General features: G+C 45.6%; 1 protein-coding gene across 1 annotated transcript in view; it reads right to left on the bottom strand.

Annotated features, from left to right (window-relative positions):
• The window catches only part of stpg2 (sperm-tail PG-rich repeat containing 2), a 288,221-nt gene that overhangs the window by 64,985 nt on the left and 196,700 nt on the right, over positions 1-26,536 (bottom strand). The window contains exons 11-12 of the mRNA XM_034033821.2: positions 24,731-24,899; positions 12,184-12,299 (exon numbers count right to left, since the gene is read on the bottom strand). Of these exons, the coding sequence (XP_033889712.2) occupies positions 12,184-12,299; positions 24,731-24,899 (285 nt within the window). The remainder of the gene's footprint in view (positions 1-12,183; positions 12,300-24,730; positions 24,900-26,536) is intronic.

Raw genomic sequence — 26,536 nt, 5'->3', positions numbered from 1 at the left:
AGGAACACGTTTCGGAGGACGCGTGTTTCAGCCTCCATTTCCCGAGTCACCAGGGGGTGCAGAGGTGAACCGGGATAAAAATAATAATTGGGCATTCCAAATTGGGGAGAAAACTGGGGTAAAAACCATTGGCAACGACTAAATAAAAAAAAAAACAACATACAGGTGGTGTGCGATGCCAAGTGTATCTTCACTTGTGTGTACCTGCTATCCAGGATCTTGCCATGATTGCCTTGACCAGACTGCACACAGTTACCTCCAGACCCTCATCTCTCCCTACACCCCCACTCGACTTCTCCGCTCCTCCTGCACTAGAAGACTGGCTCTACCTCCTCTACGCTCCACTGCCTCCAGAGCCCACTCCTTCTCCACCCTCGCCCTGCAGTGGTGGAATGACCTTCCTACAGATCTCAGGACTGCCCAGTCCCTGACCACTTATCTGGACACTTATCACTTTTCCTTAAATGTGCTTTACTTGCTCTTATCTTCCCCCTATTTTACTGCATTTAATCCTGTACTTTAGAGTACTGTAATCTGTCACAAGTGTTATTTAATCTGTAGTATTTTGTATTTAATTATATCCTGATGTAACTATCACTGACACTGTTATCTGCTCCGTTATTGAATGGTATTTTGTTACACTTGTACTTGCTAGAAACAAAGTCATTGTATTTTTTATCTTGCTCCTAATTGTATTATTACTTGTACTGTGATTCTTGAAATGTATTTTTGTTTACGACTGTAAGTCGCTCTGGATAAGGACGTCTGCTAAGAAATAAATAATAATAATAATTAAGTCATTCCCTCAGAGTTCCATGCCGACATCACCTTAGACACTGTTGCTCGTGAAACATCAGCAAGTTGGGCTGTCTTGGTCACTGAAGCTCCTGCCAAACGCGCCCCAACAGTCACCCCTCTTTAAAAGTCACTGAGGTCTCCTCTTGCAGCCATGCTAGCCATAATTATTGGTAACCAGGCCTGTCCAGCATTTTTATACATGACCCTAAGCATGCTGGGATGTTATTTGCTTAATTAACGGATAAGCCTGTGTGGAAGCCCTTGCTTTCAATATACTTGGTGTCCCTCATTTACCCAGGTGTTTCCATTTTTTTGTCCAGGACCTGTACATATCTCTGATTTGAAACTATACCCTTGAGGTTTTATTTCATCTTCTTTTAATATAGTCGGTATTTCTGTCCAAATGCCTTTTCCACCTCTGCCTTAACAAAGCAGAAAAGGTAACAATGATCAGTCATTTTCTGTCATTACTGAGATAGCACAAATTGGGGCAGAAAGACAAACGAGATGACATGTTAAATAACCATATACTGTTTAAAAGGCACACAGGCCAGATTCATAATGAAACTTCATAGAAGACGTTATGTCATGTCATCAATGAATGCATTAACGTACTAATGACTAAAGAGAGGCAGAGGAGCAGTGACAATGGGCACATTCATCTTGACGTTGTACAGAAAAGGTGTAGCAGTGTCCCAATGCACTCTATCTCCTGATAACCCCTGCCCCTGACATGTGCTCAGGTAGAAGGAATGTTAATTATCAGTCATTCCTTCCTGCCGAAATGCCGAATTGACAGAGGCTTCCCAGACACCGACATACAATTCTCCTGTTGCTATCCACATGTTAAAACTTTAGAGAGCAACATGATTTATAACACTGTATGTAACTTAATCATTAAAGGTTATAAGAGAAAAGAATTAACGTATTGCTTTTCATTTGCAGAAATGTATCTTTAAAAGCAGGGGTTTTCAGTTTTTTATTTTTCTTAAAAATATTTCCAACATAAAACCAATGTCACCTTACAATAATTGATTTTGAGTTTCAGTGTTTTAAAATAAAATATCAAACAGAACAAAATTTCAATGTACCATTTGTAATTCAGTAATATGAGAGAATTGGTCAGGGGTCTGAATACTTTTGCAAGGCACTGTATATATATATATATATATATATATATATATATATATATATATATATATATATATATATATATATAAAATTACCTCTAAGCCACTGTGTATACATATTTCAAAGGTTAGTATAGTATTGTTTACGCATGAGTGATTTTGATTGATCGGATTTCCACTCTGATATTAGAGTGGGTGAAGCAGACGACTGTCGATTCTGTCTATGGAGAGCTCTGCTTAGAGCGTTGTGCTGCCAATGAACTTTGCAATTTTCAACTTGTCATATAACTGAATACTAATCAGTGAACCACAATCTTTCTGCATTTTTTAGAAGTAGAAATGCTCTGGTTAACATAAATAATAATCACTGTCAGAGTGGCCAACCCCAGCACCACGACTGGTCCTGACTCCATCACCAGGGGGAGAAGTGGAGCTCCCGCTGCCGCCTTCTGGGCCAGGGGCTTCCCTCCCGGCTTCACCTTCCGAGGGACCACTCCGGCCTTGTCCCGCACCGCCTGGGTTGCCTGTCCCACACCACCTAGGGCTGCCGTGCCTGCAACACATTGGGCTGCCACGCCTGCAACGTCTAGGGCTGCCACGTCTGCAATGCCTAGGTCTGTCACGCTTGCAACGTCTAGGGCTGCCAAGCCTGCAAAGCTTTGGGCTGCCACGCCTGCAACACCTAGGGCCGCCACGCCTGCAAGGCCTAGGGCTGCTGAGCTTGCACCGCCAGAGGAGGCCTGTTAGCCATCGCCTGGGGAGGCCTGTTCGTCATCGCCAGGGGATGCCCGTGTACTACTGCCGAGAGAGGCATGCCCTGGAGGTCGTTTGCTGCTGACCTCCAGGGATTTGCTGGGGTTGGAGGAGCCAGCCATGGAGCTGTCTGCTGACAGCATTTTCGTCGTCAGCATTTCTGCTGCCAGGATGGCCCAGGCTGGAGGAGCCAGCCTGTGCACTGTCAGCCTTTCCGCTGACAGCACTGCCACTGGTAGCATCGCCGCTGCCAGGATTGCCTCAGCTGGAGGAGTCAGTCTTAGAGCTGTCAGTACGTCTGCTGACAGCCTCGCCATTGGCAGCATTTCCGCTGCCAGTGGTGCAACGAGAGGAGCCAGCCTTGGTGCTGTCAGAACGTCAGCTGACAGCCTCACCGTTAGCAGCCTTTTTGCTGTTGGAGTGTGCCACCCTGCTATCAGCCTTTCCACTGCAAGCGGGGACACAGGAGGAAGCAGCTTTTCCACTGCTAGGATTACCAGCTGTGGACCCCTTGAAGTCTCTGTTCTTGGCCCAAGACTTTGGGGATTTTAAGGTGGGAGGTGGCCATTGAGGCCATGTGTACTGCGCACAAAGGGGGACGTATGTGGCAGGATGTCTTGCCCCTTTGTGTATATACAGACGTGCTCAAATTTGTTGGTACCCTTACAGCTCATTGAAATAATGCTTCATTCCTCCTGAAAAGTGATGAAATTAAAAGCTATTTTATCATGTATACTTGCATGCCTTTGTATGTCATAGAATAAAGCAAAGAAGCTGTGAAAAGAGATGAATTATTGCTTATTCTACAAAGATATTCTAAAATGGCCTGGACACATTTGTTGGTACCCCTTAGAAAAGATAATAAATAATTGGATTATAGTGATATTTCAAACTAATTAGTTTCTTTAATTAGTATCACACATGTCTCCAATCTTGTAATCAGTCATTCAGCCTATTTAAATGGAGAAAAGTAGTCACTGTGCTGTTTGGTATCATTGTGTGCACCACACTGAACATGGACCAGAGAAAGCAAAGGAGAGAGTTGTCTGAGGAGATCAGAAAGAAAATAATAGACAAGCATGGTAAAGGTAAAGGCTACAAGACCATCTCCAAGCAGCTTGATGTTCCTGTGACAACAGTTGCAAATATTATTAAGAAGTTTAAGGTCCATGGAACTGTAGCCAACTTCCCTGGGCGCGGTCGCAAGAGGAAAATCGACCCCAGATTGAACAGAAGGATAGTGCGAATGGTAGAAAAAGAACCAAGGATAACTGCCAAAGAGATACAAGCTGAAGGTAAGTCAGTTTCTGATCGCATCATCCGTCGCTTTTTGAGCAAAAGTGGGCTCCATGGAAGAAGACCCAGGAGGACTCCACTTTTGAAAGAAAAACATAAAAAAGCCAGACTGGAATTTGCTAAAATGCATATTAACAAGCCACAATCCTTCTGGGAGAATGTCCTTTGGACAGATGAGTCAAAACTGGAGCTTTTTGGCAAGTCACATCAGCTTTATGTTCACAGACGAAAAAATGAAGCTTTCAAAGAAAATAAACACTATACCTACAGTGAAACATGGAGGAAGCTCGGTTATGTTTTGGGGCTGCTTTGCTGCGCCTGGCACAGGGTGCCTTGAATCTGTGCAGGGCACAATGAAATCTCAAGACTATCAAGGCATTCTGGAGCGAAACGTACTGCCCAGTGTCAGAAAGCTCTGTCTCAGTCGCATGTCATGGGTCCTCCAACAGGATAATGACCCAAAACACACAGCTAAAAGCACCCAAGAATGGATAAGAACAAAACATTGGACTATTCTGAAGTGGCCTTCTATGAGTCCTGATCTGAATCCTATCGAACATCTATGGAAAGAGCTGAAACTTGCAGTCTGGAGAAGGCACCCATCAAACCTGAGACAGCTGGAGCAGTTTGCTCAGGAAGAGTGGGCCAAACTACCTGTTAACAGGTGCAGAAGTCTCATTGAGAGCTACAGAAAACGTTTGATTGCAGTGATTGCCTCTAAAGGTTGTGCAACAAAATATTAGGTTAGCGGTCCCATCATTTTTGTCCATGCCATTTTCATTTGTTTTATTATTTACAATATTATGTTGAATAAAAAATCAAAAGCAAAGTCTGATTTCTATTAAATATGGAATAAACAATGGTGGATGCCAATTACTTTTGTCAGTTTCAAGTTATTTCAGAGAAAATTGTGCATTCTTCGTTTTTTGTGGAGGGGTACCAACAAATTTGAGCACGTCTGTATTTGTTTACTATTATTATTGTTATGATTTATGTATATATAAGCCAGCGTTATTTGTGTATTATTATTGTGTGGCAGGACGAGCAAGGTGCCGTCCGCCATGTTATTGTGTTGTTTATATTTTAAATACCTTGTGGGAATGCGTGACTGATAAACTATGAAGTATATAATTAGCTGACAGTCACGCATCCATAGTAAAACCTTGCAAAAGGTGACCGAGGGATAATACAATAATTGATAGCTAGTTGATCCCTCGGTCACCAATGTAAAAGAGCTGCAGTTCAGCTGCTGGAGGAAGGGTTCAGAGTGGAGAACGGTAGTGGAGTTAGAAGGTAAAGTGATTTAAAATAAAAAGATAACAATTGCTATGTATGCTGGCTTTGCAACCAGCCTACTACTTGTCGCTAGTTATTGTTTATTTGTTTGGCCAACATGCCGTTTTCTTTTGTGTTTTGTTTTAACATCTGTTTAATAAATCCTGAGTGCAGCCATAGCGCTTTAGTTTTCGTGCATTTACTTTCTGGTCTCACCACACACGTCATCTTTGCCACACAAACACATTACAGAAATCTAGAACCTAGACAGATAGCATAGTAGGCTGTCTGCTACTATAAAGAACATAATGCTGGATTTTAACTGTATGACTTACTTGGGAAAAACAGTCTATTAATCTCAGTTTAGAGACATAGTTTTGTTCTATTAGTGGGGTAAACGAGAAACCCACATTCACCAGAATTCAGCAGGACTGGTCCAACACTTTTTCCAGAACACTGAGAATTATTTTCAAATTATGTTTTGTTTTATTTCTCAATTCATCAGAAAAAGTTAATTAAGTGTTATGTTCTGTATTTTAATTTAATTTTTTAGCAAACGCCTTTATCCAAGGCGACTTACAGAGACTAGGGTATGTGAACTATGCATCAGCTGCAGAGTCACTTACAACTATGTCTCACTCGAAAGACGGAGCACAAGGAGGTTAAGTGACTTGCTCAGGGTCACACACAATGAGTCAGTGGCTGAGGTGGGATTTGAACCAGTGACCTCCTGGTTACAAGCCCTTTTCTTTAACCACTGGACCACACAGCCTCCTATTTTATGTTATGAACGTTGGTGTTGCATTGGAAACTTTTTTCTAAATACACTGTGGTCATTAGACTAACTTTTCTAGCATGTGGTATGCTGATAAATGTTTAGTGATGGGTTGGGTACATCGTTAAATACACAAAAACCACTTCAGTATATAAGACAACTGCACTACCTAGTGGAATCCAAACAAAACTACAGTTATGGCCAAAAGTTTTGCATCACCTATAATTTTAGAATTTTAAGTCTACCAGAAGCCATAATAGTAGTAGTACAGTATTTTATGTTAGATTTAGAAATGTCACATTTTAAATTTATGTAAGTATATGGAAAACTACAAAGCGGTATGTAATTCAATATGTTAACGTAACATTATTGAGCAGGTTTCATTCAACTTTATGAAGCAAAATTTGTTAATTGTATAGGGTGATGCAAAACTTTTGGCCATAGCTGTACATTACACTTTGTGGCAGGGCAAGGCAATGTTTTAGTTTAAGCAGTTTACCCATGTCTGCTTTTTTATTGTCATTTTTTTTTAACCCTTTGCGGTCCATTTATTTAGCACGTCTCAGGCGCGTCAGATCCAATTTATTTTCACACGCGCAGTTTACTTTAGAAGTGCTGTTTAAAAGTATTTTTTTTCACAGTAAAACAGGTTTAACACTAGAACAGCCGGGTTTATGCTGCTACCTAGAACCGCCAGCAGTAGTCATTTTGATGGGTACATTTTAAACAGCTTCAGCATGAAAATGAAACACAAACTATCGACACAACTCAAAAGTTTTATTTATGAACATCATATCTAACATTTGCATAGCAGAAACATTGTATTTAAATGAAAAAATAAACAATAAAAGCCTTTTTTTTTAAATTAGCGCATATAATGCATGACGTAAAAACATGAAAAACTATAATAAAATAAACATTTCAAAAGAAGATATTGTGTAAACAGCTGTAATCTGCTATATGTACATACAAAATTATGAAAATGAAGTCATTATTTACATGATCACATTAGCCTACTGCATAGCACGACTTCAAAAAATGAAGAACAAAAATAAAATAAAATGTGCATTCAGGGAAACATACTTCAAAGTAGCCCCCTGTGGCAAAGTGCCCCGCCCCTGTGTGCATTTGTGTGTTCTGTGTATGTATGTATGCGTGCGTATGTTAATGTTGGTGTATAGATTGGTACACGGGATATAAACAGGTCTGTGTTTCACGTGTATTTAAAAAGTGTATATTTGTATTTAGGCACGGGATTGCACATCACGCACGTGCATTTAAAATGTAATATGTGAGCACGGGGTTGCACAGAATTAATTCACGTGCTGGGATTCAAGTGAATAATTAATTGGTAATTGAATCCCAGCACAACAGTATATATAGAGACACGTAGCACTCAGTCAGGGTTAGGTGTTCGGGAGTGGAGAACGGGTGTGGAGAAGGAGAGTTAAAATAAGCGAAAAGATCGTAAAGATAAGTGTTTTCACTCACCGTGTTTGTTCGTCTGTCCTGCACCGTCTGTTTAGTGTTAGTCCGTTTTGTATGTCTGTTTGTTTTGGCGCAAGTGCCGTGTCCAGTGTTTTTTGTGTTTCAAACCTTTTATTTTCTGTTTATTAAATGCTGAGCGCGATCACGCGCCCAGCTTATACCAAACCACATCTGTCTGTGTATTCCTTTTCTGGTCTGACGCCACCCACTCTGGCCGTCTTTGTGACACGTGGTGTCAGAAGTGGGATAGCCGCGCCTCCAAGCGTCAGACCAGGAGGGGTATGGATTAAAAAAAAAAAAAATAAAAAAAAATAAAATTTACAAATATTGTTTTGGGGGAAAAAAAACAAAACAAAACAAAAAATCAATGGCAGAAGACGCCATCAAACTGCGGGGCTGGTTCCTGGAGAATGCTGGGCTGGAGGCCCAGTCTCTGCCCATGGTCGTCCGGGCCCTGTGGATGATGGACAGTGAGAGATGGGAGGCATATCAGGAGGAACACACCCCAAACACCTTGGAGGAAGGTGTGGAGTTTGTCCTCAGCTACCTGGAGGCAACCATAGACGGAACAGCAGCCCAGGTAGCAGGACCACCAGCAGAGGAGTACCTGCTGTCCCCATCTCCACCAGCAGAGGGTGAGTACCTGCTGTCCCCATCTCCACCAGCAGAGGGTGAGTACCTGCTGTCCCCATCTCCACCAGCAGAGGGTGAATGCCTGCTGGTTTTGCCTCCACAGCCCAAATGGGAGGAGCCCAAGCAGGAGGAGCCCGAACGTCCTACGCCTGAGTGGGGGGAGCCCGAACGTCCTACGCCTGAGTGGGAGGAGCCCGAACGTCCTACGCCTGAGTGGGAGGAGCCCGAACGTCCTACGCCTGAGTGGGAGGAGCCCGAACGTCCTACGCCTGAGTGGGAGGAGCCCGAACGTCCTACGCCTGAGTGGGGGGAGCCCGAACGTCCACAGCCCAACAGGGAGGAGTCGGGGCGTCCACAGCCCAACAGGGAGGAGTCGGGGCGTCCACAGCCCAACAGGGAGGAGTCGGGGCGTCCACAGCCCAACAGGGAGGAGTCGGGGCGTCCACAGCCCAACAGGGAGGAGTCGGTGCGTCCACAGCCCAAAGGGAGGCAAGTCGGGGCTTCCACAGCCCTGGGACCCAAGCCACCAGCAGAGGGAAAATGCCTGCTGGTTCAGCCCCAGGAGCCAGAAGGGGAGGAGTTACAGGCTCAACCCCCTGAAAATTTTTGGGGGGGAGAAGGGCAGGATGCTGGTGTCCCCCAGCAGCCTCTCGCTATGCTGCTGAAGGCAGCACAGCGTGCACAGGCCCAGCCGCCACAGCAGAGGGAGCCAGCACCGCCAGGAGCAGAGGAGCTGGAGCTGCCTCTGCCTCCACCACCACCAGGAGCAGAGGAGCTGGAGCTGCCTCTGCCTCCACCACCACCAGGAGCAGAGGAGCTGGAGCTGCCTCTGCCTCCACCACCGCCAGGAGCAGAGGAGCTGGAGCTGCCTCTGCCTCCACCACCGCCAGGAGCAGAGGAGCTGGAGCTGCCTCTGCCTCCACCACCGCCAGGAGCAGAGGAGCTGGAGCTGCCTCTGCCTCCACCACCGCCAGGAGCAGAGGAGCTGGAGCTGCCTCTGCCTCCACCACCGCCAGGAGCAGAGGAGCTGGAGCTGCCTCTGCCTCCACCACCGCAAGGAGCAGAGGAGCTGGAGCTGCCTCTGCCTCCACCACCGCCAGGAGCAGAGGAGCTGGAGCTGCCTCTGCCTCCACCACCGCCAGGAGCAGAGGAGCTGGAGCTGCCTCTGCCTCCACCACCGCCCGGAGCAGAGGAGCAGGAGCTGCCTCTGCTGCCCGTACCTCCGCAGGGAGTACGGTGGCCGGAGACCCAGAAAGGGGAGCTGCCGGCCACGAAGAAGGGGGAGGAGGTCTGGAGACCACTTTCCCCAGCAGCAGTTTCGCTGCAGGAGTTCTTGTGGCCGGAGCCCCACAGGAGGGAGCTGCCGGCTACGAAGAAGGGGGAGGTCGGGGGACCACCTGCCCCCGCAGCTTTTTCGCTGCAGGACAGGACCAGCATGCTGTCAGCCGTGCCACTACCGGCAGGGGAGCTGACAGCATTTCCAGCCATGGGCCCACTGAAGCCTCCCTTCCCAGCCCGAGACTTTGGCCTGGACTGCTGGGTATTTAAGGGGGGAGGTGGCCGTTGAGGCCATGTGTGCTGCGCACAAGGGGGGGTATATGTGGCAAAGTGCCCCGCCCCTGTGTGCATTTGTGTGTTCTGTGTATGTATGTATGCGTGCGTATGTTAATGTTGGTGTATAGATTGGTACACGGGATATAAACAGGTCTGTGTTTCACGTGTATTTAAAAAGTGTATATTTGTATTTAGGCACGGGATTGCACATCACGCACGTGCATTTAAAATGTAATATGTGAGCACGGGGTTGCACAGAATTAATTCACGTGCTGGGATTCAAGTGAATAATTAATTGGTAATTGAATCCCAGCACAACAGTATATATAGAGACACGTAGCACTCAGTCAGGGTTAGGTGTTCGGGAGTGGAGAACGGGTGTGGAGAAGGAGAGTTAAAATAAGCGAAAAGATCGTAAAGATAAGTGTTTTCACTCACCGTGTTTGTTCGTCTGTCCTGCACCGTCTGTTTAGTGTTAGTCCGTTTTGTATGTCTGTTTGTTTTGGCGCAAGTGCCGTGTCCAGTGTTTTTTGTGTTTCAAACCTTTTATTTTCTGTTTATTAAATGCTGAGCGCGATCACGCGCCCAGCTTATACCAAACCACATCTGTCTGTGTATTCCTTTTCTGGTCTGACGCCACCCACTCTGGCCGTCTTTGTGACACCCCCATATTCGCATAATCCACACAGATGTAACGCTTATCAACTTGTTGTGTGCATTTACCACATACATCAGAAGTTTTATTTTTACTGCATTTATTTGCCTGCCATTGTTTTCTGTTACAAAGCCCTGTGGTTAGCATCATAAGAGATCTCTCCTACTGATATTTTCACTGGTGCATTCATTGTACTAAACTAAGGAATTGGTGGCTGCCATGTCCAGTACATTGTAAAATACAGCACCAGGACACCGGTGACTGCTTTCACTGAGTACTGAACTAAGTTTTGCGCAGATGGTGGAAACGCTCATCTTCTTTGTTTACTGTTGCAACCAGGCTGGTTTATTTTTTTTTTCCAACTGTTTTGCTAATTACAGTGAAATAATCTTTGCACAGGTAGGGGTAGGGGTATGGTCCGCTGCCAGCCAAAACTTGATCCCAAACGTGACAGGTTTGTTTGTCCAGCAACACCGTGCTTTTGTCAGAAACAGCTGCTTGTCCATGTAATGTTTTATGTTTAGCTTGAAACAGGCAATGCTGTTTTCAATGAAGTCGTTCCAAATTTCTGATGCCAAGGCAAATCTATCTGCAGTTGCTCTCAAATCAAAACGTAAAAATAAAGATTTCTCGAAAAATTCTTGTAATAGTAATATTATAAGACAGCAGACAATATATGCTCACGTAGACAGCCAGACGGCAAGGAATTGATATGACTTCAATAGAGATTTGGATAGCACATATCTAGACGTCAAGAGCAATATTCTATTCAAATACATACTGCTGTAAGCTTAGCGGAGGTAGAGATAACAAACTGGCTTGTATACATATAAAAAATAGCGTATTGTAGGTTATATTAATAATAAAAGCATGTATTGTAACAAGCCGTCAAAATGACTACTTTTGGCGGTTCTAGGTAGAAGTGCTCATAACTTTTTTATTTTTGTGATTCTGACTTTCAAACGCCGTCAGGGTATTTAATACATGTATTTAGGAAAAGTCAAGAACAGACAACTATGGATCTTTAACACACACAGAGTAATTTAAATTTTAAAAGTGAAAACCGTCAAAATGACTACCATGTCAGTTCTAGGCACTGCAAATCAACAGGACACTCAGTACTGCATCTCCAGCCCCGCCCCACCCCTTGTTCGCTGTATTTTTCACATACCTCTTCATAGTCGTGCATACCGATAAATCATCTCCTGATCACTCGTTTTATCACCAAACTCCTCAATAATGTGATCCAAGACATTATTTCATTACTATAACACCTCAAAAAGCTCTGCAAATGTGATATTCTTTGAGCGCTGGATGCAGAAGCAGCTATCTTGTTTGTTTATGTCCGTGTTATCTCTGTGGTGCCAGGCTATCTGTATTGCTCAGATACGGCCCATTTTTTGGGGGGGCTTCTCTTGGCTCCTATCCGTCTCACTCAGCTATTGAATGGCTTTTTCCGGAGAAAAAAACGACTAGAGACCTGTTTTTTTGATGATCGGACCGAAAAGGGAAAATTGTAATGTCGGACCTTAATCTTCTACCATTTTGGATATGTAATTATCACGAACAAAACAAGGTTGAGGTCAAGGGCAAGGTCACAGAGCCATTCCCCCAAGGGTGGATGATATACCTGCAATGTTAAAGTAAGTCAAACCAATATTGCCAGAGATATAATATAACAATCACAGAGGATGCTTATTAGGCTCACTACTGCAAACTTCATTTTCTTCAGTGGGGGGAGGGGGATCACTTGAAGTGGCTACTGCTAAAAAAAAAAATCAAGTAATAATATAAACTGAAACAGGTGCTTTGGGATTATAACTCACCTCATAATACCCAGGGCCTGGAACAGTCTCTTTAGGTTCCTTGAAGCGTTCATCTCTGGTTACCATTAAAGCCATCTTGGGAGTTGACTTCACCACAGGATCATATTGAGCCGGCCCTTAGAACAAAGAAAGAGTCATATAACATGAATATACAGCACACCCTCGCTATAGCCCTTCATTATAACTAGGCTTGCTTCTATTCTTTTTTTCATTTTTTTGCCAAATCGACAATTAATATTGCAGTTTATTTTTGAAAGAAAAAATAAACTCTTAATTTCTAGTTTAAGTTTTGATGAGAGACTGCAAGGGTCAAGCTCATGTAATCCCACATTTCCTTTTAGTTGGTTCTGTGAGCCCACTAGAATTATCTGAATTCAACATTAAAAAAACAAAACAACAAAGGACCTAGACTGGAGCCCTGTGGAACACAACAGACTTCTGATAATGCCGATTTTACCTCCCCAATAGAGACAAACTGAAACCTATCAGAAAGATAAGATTTGAACCAGGATAGGACAAGGTCAGACAGTCCTACTTTGCTTTCAAGACGATTCAGTAGGATGGAATGGTCTACAGTATCAAAGGCAGCACTTAGATCTGGGAAGAATTAAAACTGAAAAGCCCAAGCTTATAAGCAGATCATTCACAACTCTGACAAGGGCAGTCTCGGTGCTATGTGCAGCATGAAAACCAGACTGAAACTTCTTGAATATATGTGGCAAAGTGGTTAATAGTGTACAGGTGCAGGTGATTAAACAAACAGACAATTGTAATCCAGGTGAAAAGGTTTGTTTTTATTAGTTGTTTTTGTCCAGTGCCTCACGGTGAAACAAACAGGAAATAATAATGATGGTAAGTAATATAGCGGCGTGTATTACTTACATTTATAATCCCCCAAGCTGGTCCAGAAATAATAGTCCCGTTCTTGTATCCCCACATTAAACACAAAACACATACACAAGTCCGGTTAGTGCGTGAATTAGTGATTGTGGTGCAATACAGTTTTACAGTGGTACAAGTGAAGTGCTGTTCCGGGTTTGTGCTGGCCTCTGGCGACAGCTCCGGAACGTGTTAGCCATCTAGTGAATACACTCAACAATAGACAGTACAAACAAACACTCACGATTATTTCACCAACAGTATGGGTCCTTCCAGGTCAATGAAACAACCAAAACGAAGGAACAGATAACATTGTTTTGACCCCTATTTATACCGTCACTCATGACCCCTTGGTAAACGATTGCAGCTGCTTTTTATGATCTGCGGCTGCCACATCATTTCCCCTCCGGGTCAATGAGTTAGTGTACCGAAGCTCCGTCTCTTTTCTACATGACCGCCTTCCTTTTAACCCTCGGAACAAAGTGTCAGGCCAAGTAGTCCAGGGTACTCTGGTCCCGTTACTTAGCGCCCTCACAGGTCGAGAGGGAGATGTACCACCAATAATCATTGTCTTTCTGTCACAGTATACCATTAAGAGTTAGACAATTTTGTAAATGAATTGCAACAACTCTCTCTAGATCCTCATCTACTGATAAGGACAAACATGTCTGGTTTAGCGAGGGGCTACTGTGTGATTGTGAAAAGTTTTTTGGGGGTGAAGGTGGGGGCCCCACTATAGAATCTGATGTGATTAAACAGCCTTTCATTTTTTTTTTTAATATATAACAGTATTCAAATAGATAAAATGAATACAGAACAGAATGCACGTACAGATGACAACGTTTACATTTAACAAAAACAATGTTATTTTCATTCTTGCACCCTTGCATGTATAGACGTTATCCTTCGGGTACCCTCTGCTGCAGCAAACCACAACTCAACTCCCACTATTTATTTTAATAATGTCACACGACTCTGGCAATGTTAGACATCTCGCTAAGAAGGCAACACATTTTTTAATTAGTATATTGCGGCTCTTTTCATTAACATATTTTCTCTTAGTACATATGACAAAATGTATGTTTGCGATACATCTACTCCTGAATGTATTAATCTGGCAGCTGGTCTAGTTTGCTTCAACAAAAAAAGACACCAGATGCGTAAAGGATCTGAAATATTTCTGCTAAAGATCGCTCTGTCCAGTACAAAAGGGTCCATTTCACATGTCTGTTGTTAATTTTATTTTCATTTATTTGTGTTTTTATTTTGTTTGATAATTCACTGATAGTGAAAATAGAATGTCTTTAAAAGGTGGACATGAAAAATGAAATATTCAACAATTTAGCATTTACTGTTTTTCAGGGGTCATATTACAAACATATTAAGTGACATTCTTATCCTACCTTCAGAGTTAGAATGTTTAGGAGAGTTGATATTACAGAAAATGCTCTCCTAACTTAATTTAAGATAGAAAATATTATATTACAGACCATTCCTAACTTGTTCATTTCCTGACATTTAGGACTCGGTGGAACCTTTTCTGTTTGTTAGAAAAAGAAAATTGTTAGTTTGCAAGACCTAAACAAACCATGCAAAAATCTAAAAAGAAGAAAATGATGTACATGTATTATTGTTATGCTTTAGATTTTAGGTTTTGTATTGTACAAATATTTCTGGGCATTTAGGTCTAATTATATACAGAATATTCTATAGTGACCATAATGATCCATTGTTTTGGGATGTGTACCTCTAAAAGTAAGCTAAGTGTAACGTCTAGATCTAGCCCCACCTCCTGTGAGAGAAGGTGGTTTATTGTGTTATGTACAGGAGTTGTAGTTCGACACTGTGGCAGAGCAGGGCTCTGCCCTTGTAAATATTGGCAGGGATTGGGGTTAAATTCTCCTCCCTGCCCAGGTTTATTGCATCAGGTGGGATCAATCAGTCAATCAATTAATTAACACCCAGCCACCTGACATAAAAGGAGGCCTCAGCGCCTCAGTAGAGAGAGGTAGCTGAGGAAGCAAGGGTGTTTTTCTTTGTGTGCTGTTTTTGTTCATTTTTCCAGTGAAGGCAAAGCTAAGCCTGGAAGCCTTATTTTTTTGTAAGTTTTGCTTTATGTTTATTGTCTTTGTGTTTAAGAACCTTTTTGTTTGGCCCTCGTGCCTGTTTATTTTTGTGTCTTTTACTTATTAAAATCTTTAGTTTGAACTGCAGTCTGTCTCTGGGCCTCATTCCTTGCGCCATCCTGTCACATGTGGTGTCAGAAGAGGGATATAGCGCCGCCAGGAGGTTCAGAGCAGTACTGCAGGATTTTTTTTTGTGAATACTGAATTTTTTTTTGGGAGCGTTTAAAAAAAAATAAATAAATAAAATGGGCAGAAAAAACAGGCAGCGGCAGCAGCAACAAAAGCTGCTGCCATCCCAGCTGGAGGACCCAGCCAGCCTTTTCCCCTGGTGTTCCTGATGTGGGAAGGAGGACCACTGCTGGAGATCCTGCCCAGAGGTGCCACCAGCGGACTGGTGTGGGCGCTGCGAGGAATACGGCCACAACTGGGCAGAATGCTTCTATGCCCAGGCCCAGGAAGAGGAGCAACTGCCACCCCAGGTAACAGTGTCCACCCCTCTACCTACACTGCCACCGGGTTCACCACCATCCCAGGAGATTTGGGACACCCAGAGGGGGATCTCTTCAATGACCTCCCCCTAGCAATCAACGCCCTGTGGTGCCAAGATGGGGGGAGGTGGGATGAATGGGAAAGGCAACACCACCCGGCATCCATCCAAAAAATCGCCCTGATGGTTTTAGGGTATCTGGCCGTAGACATGGGAGAGGCCCCAGTCGTTCAAGAGCCAGAGGGGGTGGAGCTGCCGTCCCGAGAGCCAGAGGGGGTGGAGCTGCCGTCCCAAGAGCCAGAGGGGGTGGAGCTGCCGTCCCGAGAGCCGGAGGGGGTGGAGGAACCACGGACCCGAGAGCCAGAAGGGGAGGAGTCATGGACCCGAGAGCCAGAAGGGCAGGAGCCACGGACCCGAGAGCCAGAAGGGGAGGAGCCACGGACCAGAGAACCGGATGTGGAGGAACCACGGACCGGAGAACTGGATGTGGAGGAACCACGGACCAGAGAACCGGAAAGGGAGAAGGCTGACGCCCCTCAGCAGCCCTTGCACATGCTGCTGAGAGGAGCTCAGTGGAGGCGCACCCGGCTGCGATGGCAGGAGGTGCCAGCCCAGCCTCAGAGGCCGCTAGAATGGCCACAGCCACCACCGCCGATGCCGGAGTGGCTGGAGCCGTTGCCACCGGAGGAGCTGGAACTGCCACTGCCGGAGTGGCCGCCGTCGCCGTCTGCTGCTCCAGAGGGTTCACCGTCTCCGCCTGCTGTTCCCGAGGGTCCGCCGTCTCCGCCTGTTGTTCCTGAGGGGCCGCCGTTCCCACCTCCGCCACGAGAGGTGCCACCAGCGCTGCTCCTGCTGAAGGGTCCAGGTTCCCTGCCAGCGTTCGTGTGCTTGGAAGGTCCGGGGGCCCCGCCATTGAAGAAAGCTTGGGGGATCCGACATCAATCCCGCCCACCACCGCCTGCTGAAATAGCCCACCCAAGGGACATAAGGGGACTCTTTGGGGAAGGGCTTGGGTTCAATTAATTAACACCCAGCCACCTGACATAAAAGGAGGCCTCAGCGCCTCAGTAGAGAGAGGTAGCTGAGGAAGCAAGGGTGTTTTTCTTTGTGTGCTGTTTTTATTCATTTTTCCATTGAAGGCAAAGCTAAGCCTGGAAGCATTATTTTTTTGTAAGTTTTGCTTTGTGTTTATTGTCTTTGTGTTTAAGAACCTTTTTGTTTGGCCCTCATGCCTGTTTATTTTTGTGACTTTTATTTAAGTCTCTTGTTTGAACTGCAGTCTCTGGGCCTCATTCTTTGCGCCATCCTGTCACAGACGCGCTCACAAGTTACTGTCGGCGATTATGATCATTGATATTTGAAACTATTACTGAGGAATAAGATATGAAGTATTCTGTGTTGATTCTGTGGTGTTATTGTATTACACAGCAAAACGCTCCATTGAACTATAACCAGCAGCTCATATATGTAATGGAACTCGAAAAATACAAGTTTGGACAGTACTTTTCTTATTTTTACCTTTAGTTTAGCCTTTGAGATATTGTTGTGTGTTGGTATTCCTAATTCACGGGGCGGGAGCCAGGCTACCTGTTAGAGTTAGCAACGACACACAGGGGAGATCCCCTGCACATACATAGAGGTTTGAGAACCTGAAAGGAAGAAAGAAAGTGAAACTGGCTGGTTGAGAGCTGCCCTCGATGAGGTGAATTATAGACTTCCAAAGCTGGGGCACAGACGCACCCCCAGAGAACCTGAAACGAGAAGATTGCCTCGTGCTACGAAGGAAGAGCTCCTTCTGCAAGGTTAGGTAGAATAAGCTTAGATCCTTGGATTGCGAGGGGAGTGATAGCGCATGAGATGCTAAAAGCTGTGTTTGGCCGGTGGTCCCCTATGACTCGTGGCGAACCCTCCTGCGGAGGTAAAGGAAGCAAAGCTTAACCAAGGTTGGACAAAGTGAGATCACTAACCCCCCAAAGGATGGAACCCCGACTCCCCACTAAAAATGCATATGTGTGCAGACAAACAAAAGAACCGGCAATGCATATACAAACAATGAACAAAAAATATTTAACACAATAAAGAAGGCTAGTAACTGGCTTTCCACTAACTATGTGAAGACCCTCTACTCAGTGGAAAGGAAACCTTTGTTGGCCCCAGTGGAAGGGTCGTCCCCACTAAGGACATGCTATCATAAGAACATAAGAACATAAGAAAGTTTACAAACGAGAGGAGGCCATTCAGCCCATCTTGCTCGTTTGGTTGTTAGTAGCTTATTGATCCCAGAATCTCATCAAGCAGCTTCTTGAAGGATCCCAGGGTGTCAGCTTCAACAACATTACTGGGGAGTTGGTTCCAGACCCTCACAATTCTCTGTGTAAAAAAGTGCCTCCTATTTTCTGTTCTGAATGCCCCTTTATCTAATCTCCATTTGTGACCCCTGGTCCTTGTTTCTTTTTTCAGGTCAAAGAAGTCCCCTGGGTTGACACTGTCTATACCTTTTAGGATTTGGAATGTTTGAATCAGATCGCTGCGTAGTCTTCTTTGTTCAAGACTGAATAGATTCAATTCTTTTAGCCTGTCTGCATACGACATGCCTTTTAAACCCGGGATAATTCTGGTTGCTCTTCTTTGCACTATTTCTAGAGCAGCAATATCCTTTTTGTAACGGGGTGACCAGAACTGAACACAATATTCTAGGTGAGGTCTTACTAATGCATTGTAGAGTTTTAACATTACTTCCCTTGATTTAAATTCAACACTTCTCACAATATATCCAGGCATCTTGTTAGTCTTTTTTATAGCTTCCCCACATTGTCTAGATGAAGACATTTCTGAGTCAACATAAACTCCTAGGTCTTTTTCATAGTTCCCTTCTTCAATATTACTATCTCCCATATGATATTTATAATGCACATTTTTATTGCCTGCATGCAATACTTTACACTTTTCTCTATTAAATTTCATTTGCCATGTGTCTGCCCAATTCTGAATGCTGTCTAGATCATTTTGAATGACCTTTGCTGCTTCAACAGTGTTTGCCACTCCTCCTATTTTTGTGTCGTCTGCAAATTTAACGAGTTTGCTTACTATACCAGAATCTAAATTATTAATGTAGATTAGGAATAGCAGAGGACCTAATACTGATCCCCGTGGTACACCACTGGTTACCTCACTCCATTTTGAGGTTTCTCCTCTAATCAGTACTTTCTGTTTTCTACCTGTTAACCACTCCCTAATCCATGTGCATGCATTTCCTTGAATCCCTACTGCGTTCAGTTTGAGAATTAATCTTTTATGCGGGACTTTGTCAGAAGCTTTCTGGAAATCTAAATAAACCATGTCGTATGCTTTGCAGTTATCCATTTTCAATGTTGCATCCTCAAAAAAGTCAAGTAGGTTGGTTAGACATGATCTCCCTTTCCTAAAACCATGCTGGCTGTCTCCCAGGATATTGTTACCATATAGGTAATTTTCCATTTTGGGTCTTATTATAGTTTCCATAAGTTTACATATAATGGAAGTCAGGCTTATTGGTCTGTAGTTACCTGGTTCGGTTTTGTCTCCCTTTTTGTGGATCGGTATTAAGTTTGCAATTTTCCAGTCTGTCGGTACAACCCGTGTCAAGAGACTGTTGCATGATCTTGGTTAGCGGTTGGTAAATAACTTCTTTCATTTCTTTGAGTACTATTGGGAGGATCTCATCTGGCCCAGGGGATTTATTTATTTTAAGAGCTCCTAGTCCCTTTAACACTTCTGCCTCTGTTATGCTAAAGTTATTTAAAATTGGATAGGAACAGGTCGACATGTCGGGGATGTTGTCCGTGTCCTCTTTTGTAAAAACCTGTGAAAAGTAATCATTTAATATATTTGCTATTTTTTTTTTTTTATTGGGTCATGGCCCTCTGCCAGACACCAATCTTGAAACAACTGCCACTTGTACGTGTACTGCGACCTAGTAGAGGGTGCTCTAGCACTCTGAATGGTCGAAATCACCGCCGTCGAGAGCCCTAAGGCTGACAGGCGTTCCCGTTCAGGGGCCAAGCCCATAGCTGCATGAGCTTGGAGTTCGGGTGCCAAAGCCCTCCTTGGGCCTGGGACAATAGGTCCGCTCGCAGGGGAAGCTCCCTTGGGTGACCGTGCAGCAACTGCACCAGGCTCGGGAACCATATCCTCCAAGGCCACCGAGGAGCAATCAGGATCACTGTCACTTGCTCTACCCTGACCTTCTCTAAGAAGGCGGGGAGCATCAGAATCGGCGGAAACGCATACAGGAGCCCTGGCGGCCATTCGTGAGCCAGTGCATCGACTCCTAGGGGGCTGTCGAGGTCCCTCACCGAGAACCATAGGGGGCAGTGCGTGGTCTCTCGCGAAGCAAAGAGATCTACTTGCGCTATGCCAAACCATTCCCAAATGCGCTCTACCACCTGAGGGTGGAGACGCCATTCTCCCTCTGGATAGGAGATCCGCTGCATAATTGACTCTGCCCGGTAGGTGAACCGCACGCAGAGAGGTCAAACGCGGTTGTGCCCATAGCAACATCCGTGTTACCATCCGGTGAAGGTGAGGGGACCGTAGGCCGCCCTGGCGGTTGATATACGATACGCCACAACCGTGGTGTTGTCTGACCGCACTAACACGTGCTTGCCTAGAAGCACTGGCAAGAAGTGCCGAAGGGCGAGGTCCACCGCCCTGAGTTCCAGAGCATTGATGTGGGCTGACCTCCAGGGTCCTGACCACACTCAGTGGGTCCCTGAGCCGTTCCAGACTACTCCCCAACCTTGGTTGGAAGCGTCGGTCATGATAACCTCCCTTCGGAAGATGGGACCCAAGCGTACGCCCTGGCGGATGTTTGACGGAACTTTCCACCAGCGCAGCGCTTCCCAGCAGGTTCGGGATACCGTCAACCTGCGGTGTTTGTCTCTCCGCGGATGCAACGCGAAGGCATTGAACCAGGCCTGCAGAGGTCTCTGGTGTAATAAGCCCAAGAGAAGGGCTTGCAAGGCGGCAGCCATCAAACCCAGCATGCGCTGACACAGCTCCATGCCGACTGTTTCTCTCAACCTGAATAGGGAGAGACACCGCTCCATCGAGGCAACTCTTTGTGTCAACAGGGTCGCTTCCATGGACACTGAGTCCAGATGCAGACCCAAGAATTCGGTCTGTTGGCTCGGCACAAGGCGGCTCTTTTCTGAATTGACCTTCAGACCTAGCCGCTGAAGATGGTCTGTAACCATCACTGTGTGCTGTGCCAACTGCTCCTTCGACTGCGTGCAGACGAGCCAGTCGTCCACATAGTTCAGCAGTCGGACGCCTTGAGCCCGCAAGGGAGCTAGAGTGGCATCCATACATTTTGAAAAGGTTCGAGGAGCTAGTGACAGGCCGAATGGAAGGACACAAAACTCCTATACCCTGCTCTGGAATGCGAAATGCAGATACTTCCTGTGACCCGGGCAGATGGGAACGTGAAAGTACGCATCTGTCAGGTCCACGGTGGTGAACCAGTCGCCGTGTCGGACTGACTGGATGATGTGCCTGTGCGTAAGCATCCTGAACGATAACACCCGCAGGTATTTGTTCAGTACTCGCAGATCTAAAATAGGGCGGAGCCCGTCGTCCTTTTTGGGCACCAGGAAGTATTTGGAATAGAACCCATGGTCGATCAGAGCAGGGTCTACTTGTTGAATGGCACGCTTCCTGAGCAATGCCTGTATTTCCACATTCAGAGCGGAGGACTGAACCGAGTCCTTCACTGCAGTTACCACCACTCCCCGGAAGGGGGGAGGTTTTAACTGGAACTGAAGGGTGTACCCGGTGAATATAGTTTTGCACACCCAGATGTCGTTGGTGCATTATTGCCAGAACTGGAGCTGTGGAACAGTGTAGGGGTGGGTTAACAGCTGCCTGAAGTTTTCAGGGCTGTTTTGGCTGCGCTCGTTCGCGAGGGGCCTGGCCAGAACCACGAGGGCGTGGCCTGCCACCTTCTCTAGGGCGCCACCCTCCGCGCTGCGGTCTTACAAACGCGGGTTGGCCGCGTGCTGATGGACCTGAAGGGGAGGTCTTACTACCCCGTGGTTGCGCCTGCTGCTGTGGCGGTGTCCTGCGCCATTGATGTTCCTGAGGCCGCTTCGGCTGGAACGGCTCATTTGGCCACATTTTTGCCATTTGCTGCAACGCCTCCCACGCCTTGACGGAGCGTTGCATCATCTCTTCCACCGCCGGACCAAATGTGTGTCCCGATGTAATTGGGGCATCCAGCAACAGGGCCTTGTCAGGTTCCTGCACTCTCGCTTGCGAGAGCCAGAGCTGCCTTCTGGCCACCACCAGAGACGCGATGCTCCTGCCCTGAGCCCGCGCGTTGAGCTGGGCCAGCTTCACCAGCAGCTGACTGACCGTCCCCAACTCGCTTCTGAGGGCCGCAGAAGGGCACTCAGGCAGGTGCATGTTAAAGGCCGAGGCCTTGCGAGAAGTCGCAGGGGCAGAGGCCGGAGCCCCCCAGGTGGACTGCACCTCCTTAATAAAGTCTGGGAATGCCGGAAGCATCCTGGACTGATGGGGCTGGGCTGAAGGCGACTCAAACAAGGATCGCCGTGGTAGTTCCGCCATAGGCCACTCAATGCCCAAGTGGCGGGTTGCTCTCTCCACCACAGACCATGTCGGGTCATCGGTATCCAGCACCTGGAGCTCAATGTCCTGCTCAGAGTGCTGGGAGGCTACCTCAGCCTCTATACTCTCCCCTTCTAGGATGTCAGATGCGTCTCTGGAAACTGCATCGATATCCCACTCCCTTTGAGTTTGCACTGGAAGGGCGATGACCGGTGCAGGTTGTGGAGGGGCCACTGGCTGGCTAGCAATGTGCTCAGTCGGTTGATCTAGGACTGGGGGCACCACATTTGCTAGGGACATGAGGATGGACTGCTGCCCCATCATAACCTCCATAAACTGAGACATTTTGGAGGTTAGCTCCGCCACCCCCGACCTGTCTATGTATCGCCTGTCCCGACGAGGGGAGCGAGAGCGTCCTCTCCGTCGAGGCGATCTGGAGTGCGACCTAGACTCCCGACGGGGGCGTACCCTACGAGGGGAGGGGCTGCGTTCCCGAGCGCGTCTGGTGGGGGACCTCTGACCAGCTGTTAGCTGGGAGGACGGGCTCCTGGAGAGCTGTAGCCGCCCTGGCGGCGTCGCCGTAGACGACGGCGGGGCAGAAATGGTGTGGGATGATCCCGAGGAAGGAGAGTGCCCACCAACTGCTTTCTTCACCCTTTGGCGGAGAGTGCGTGCCTGGAAGCCAGAACAGAGATGACAAAAAGCCCTATCCGCCAACGCGGATGCGGTGTGCTCTGGCCCCAGACATGTCACACAATCATCGTGCGGATCACTGGCAGGCAGCTTTGCCTGACAGGTCACGCAGCGATGAAAGCCCGACATCTCCGTCGAGCGTGGCTCAACGAACGCCGAAAGTGCGTCGAGCACCGAGCACCGAGCACCAAGCGTCGAGCGTCGAGTGTCGAAGCATCGAGCACCGAGCGTCGAAGCGTCGAGCGCCGAGCACCAAGCGTCGAGCGCTAAGCACCTAAGGTGCGTGCGTCGAGCACCGACGCGTCGAGCGTCGGAGGTGCGTGCGTCTAGCGCCGAAGCGTCGGGCAACGACGCGCCGAGCGTCGAGCACCAAGGTGCGCGCATCGAGCACCGAGCGCCGAAGCGTCGAGCACCGAAGCGTCGAGCACCGAGTCCCAAGCGCGGAAGCGCTGCACCAAGTGCCAAAGCGCTGCACCAAGCGCCGAGGCGCTGACACCACGCGGAGTGCGAGTACCAAGTGTTGAGACGCTAGCACGAGATGCCTAAGCGTCAGCTGACCCGCAGAGCAGAGACGCTAGTGCTGGTACAGTGTCTGATGCTGATTAATACTTACCTAGGTGCTTAAGGGAATATGTGTTTGGTGGTCGTCTTCGTAATGGTGAAAAAAGGGATTTTTTTTTTTTTTTTTTTTTGTGACGCTGCAGCAACACTATATAGTGCTTAGTGACTGTAAGGGCAGGCCGTTCAGCTACCACGCGGTAGCGACGGAACACACCGCAGTGGATTAATATATAGAGACTGCAGAGCAGAGGCAAGACCGAGGCTGCAATGCGCGCGTGGCCAAAGGCCAACGCAACGCGCGTCCTAAACAAATATATAATATATTACAAAAACCCCAAAACACACAATAACAATTATTAAATAATTATAGTAATAAGGAAAGACGAAGACCACAAGAATAAACAAAAACGCGATGCCGAAGCAAAGCGTGAAGGAATATATAATGTAATATAAATTATATACACAATTATATAAACCGAAAATACAAATAAAAATGAGTACAACTGAAATAAACTCGGAGAAGGGGCAAAAACCAGCTTCTCAAGCCTAAGCTTAATGAGTACAGTCAGTCGACAAGCTCTAATGACCTACCGCTACCAATGCTGAAGACAAAAGAGGAAGAGAGTCTCTGCGCGCTGCGTGTAGTAAGCTCCCAGGGGGGCGGGCTTACGTGGCAGCTCGCGCAGAGGCCTATCGGCAGCTTTGCTATAAAGCTCAGCCAATCGCTACTGCCTGACGGCAATATCCATACCTTTATGGTTATTTTCGACTTGAAAGGGAACTGTGTAATAGTTGTGTACAACTATTTAGAAACAATCATGGGAAAGCGTTTGATCTCAGTGAGTTTGCAAGGGCTTGAGAGTAGGTGCCCGTGCAACTTGCTTGTCCCTCAACACAGCGGCTGCACTGACCAATGTGTCCATCAAGACAGTCTCTATAGTAGTACATATAAACTGATGCATTCTTTGCTGTAGCAGCTACAAAAACATTCTACAGTATAATATAAGTGTGTGTTATACAAATGATACAAACCAAGTCATCTCTACCTATTGTACACATTATTATATTCCATAATAAAAATAAAATGTATAAGAAGGAAATCAAATATCTTATGCAGAAATTCAAAAACTGAAGACAATCCTATATATTGAAAATCTTGTAAATATATGCTGTTGCAAAATGAATAACTGATTTGTACCTGGAATGTCTAGATCAAATCTGACCAAAACCGAATGTCTGGGAGCAGCACTGAGAAAAGAACCTTGTCTCCTTTTGGCACCTTCTGTGCGGGGTGGGACATAGAAACTTTTCCCATGTGTTTTCTCAAAGGCTTTTTGGATATCATAGGACCCTGGAGGAGGAGCATCCTGAAATATAAAATGTTATGATACCATTAAGATACAAAAAAATTACTTAACCACCTAGAATTACACTTATTTCTTTATCATGTACTTTCTACTTTTATTTTAAAATACAAATCCAATCTTAGAGGGAATTGGGGGAAAATGATTCAAGCCACTTAGTGTGGTCTAAACTGGTAAAATACATATTTTGAGTAAATTAGTTTTACTTTATTCATGCAGCAATTTTTAAATAACTGACAAAGTCTTTTTAAATCTACAGCCTAATTTATCAGCAGCATTGATTCTGCTGTTCAAAATGCTTTTGCTGTATATTCATTAACTATTAACAGGGCTTTAGGGAACAGTCAGATGGCATAGTTCCATGCTGATTCTTATTTTGGACATATTGCGTTATATTTTCAAGTGCACAGCAAGGTGAAGGACAATGAAGAACATTTTTACATGCTTCCCCCAGGCTTATACTTAACACAATAAGGTCAGACATTGTTCATAGTGTGTAATGATTTATTCTTGCTGTTTCACTGTTAATAAACCTTAAAGGGTCAAACGCATACACATGGCTTCAATGTATTGTGAATCATGCAGTCATGTGACAGTCACTGACAGACAATGTTATTTGATATTTTAAAAAATGATATTGGTAAAAAATAATCTTTTGCTTACTGTTTCACTGTTATTTTAATTTCTCCAACAGGTCAGACACATTTGACAACAGATGTATTCTACATAGTATTCACTGTCAATTTACATTCCACCAATTACCAAAATACCTGTACTGTAAAATTGATTTGTTAAAACTTTTTATTCGATATGTCGTTGCATCAAAAAGACAGATACATTCAAAATAACGCTAGGTTATTATAATAACCCTGGTTCCCTGAAACAGAAATGTAACAATTATCAAATGGATATTTATCCTAAAGACCCTGATAACCTGAATAAGATATATCAAAGCTGCACGTCATAGCCTGTGACGCAGTCCTGCCCGCCCCGAGGGCATAAATAGACTGCAGACACAGACATCGTCATCATGTTTTCTTCAAGACTGCTGCAATCATGGATGCAGCGACCTTGAAGGTTAATGGACACAAATTCAAAGGGCATAATAATAGGAGCATGCTATAGACCGCCAAATTCAGACGCTGAGCAAAATAATCTGTTGTACAATGACATTAGAAATGCGTGTAGAAAAGGAGAAGCCATACTAATGGGGGATTTCAACTTCCCCCGTATAAAATGGGAAAACCCAATCGGGGGCACGACGGACGAAATTGAAATGGTGGAAATGACAAATGACTGCTTCCTAACGCAATTTGTCAAGGCACCGACTAGAGGGGAGGCATGCCTTGATTTAGTCTTTTCAAATAATGAAGACAGAATAACTAAAACAGAGGTCAGAGAGCCATTGGCAAACTCAGACCACAACATGGTCTCATTTGAAATATTTTTAAAACCCCAAAAGTAATGACTAAAGCTAAGGTTTACAATTTTAGAAAAGCAAACTATGAAGGTATGAAACAGAGACTAACAGAAGTAGATTGGAGTAAAATAGAGAAAACATCCACAGAAAAAGGGTGGCTGTTTTTTAAAAAAGTAGTACTAGAGGCACAAAACAATTACATCCCAAAAGTAGACAAATC

The sequence above is a fragment of the Acipenser ruthenus genome, chromosome 1, assembly GCF_902713425.1.
Source record: "Acipenser ruthenus chromosome 1, fAciRut3.2 maternal haplotype, whole genome shotgun sequence".
In the NCBI taxonomy this organism is placed as follows: domain Eukaryota; kingdom Metazoa; phylum Chordata; class Actinopteri; order Acipenseriformes; family Acipenseridae; genus Acipenser; species Acipenser ruthenus.
Note: the sequence above shows the minus strand (reverse complement) of the source record. Positions and strands in the feature narration are given on the sequence as shown.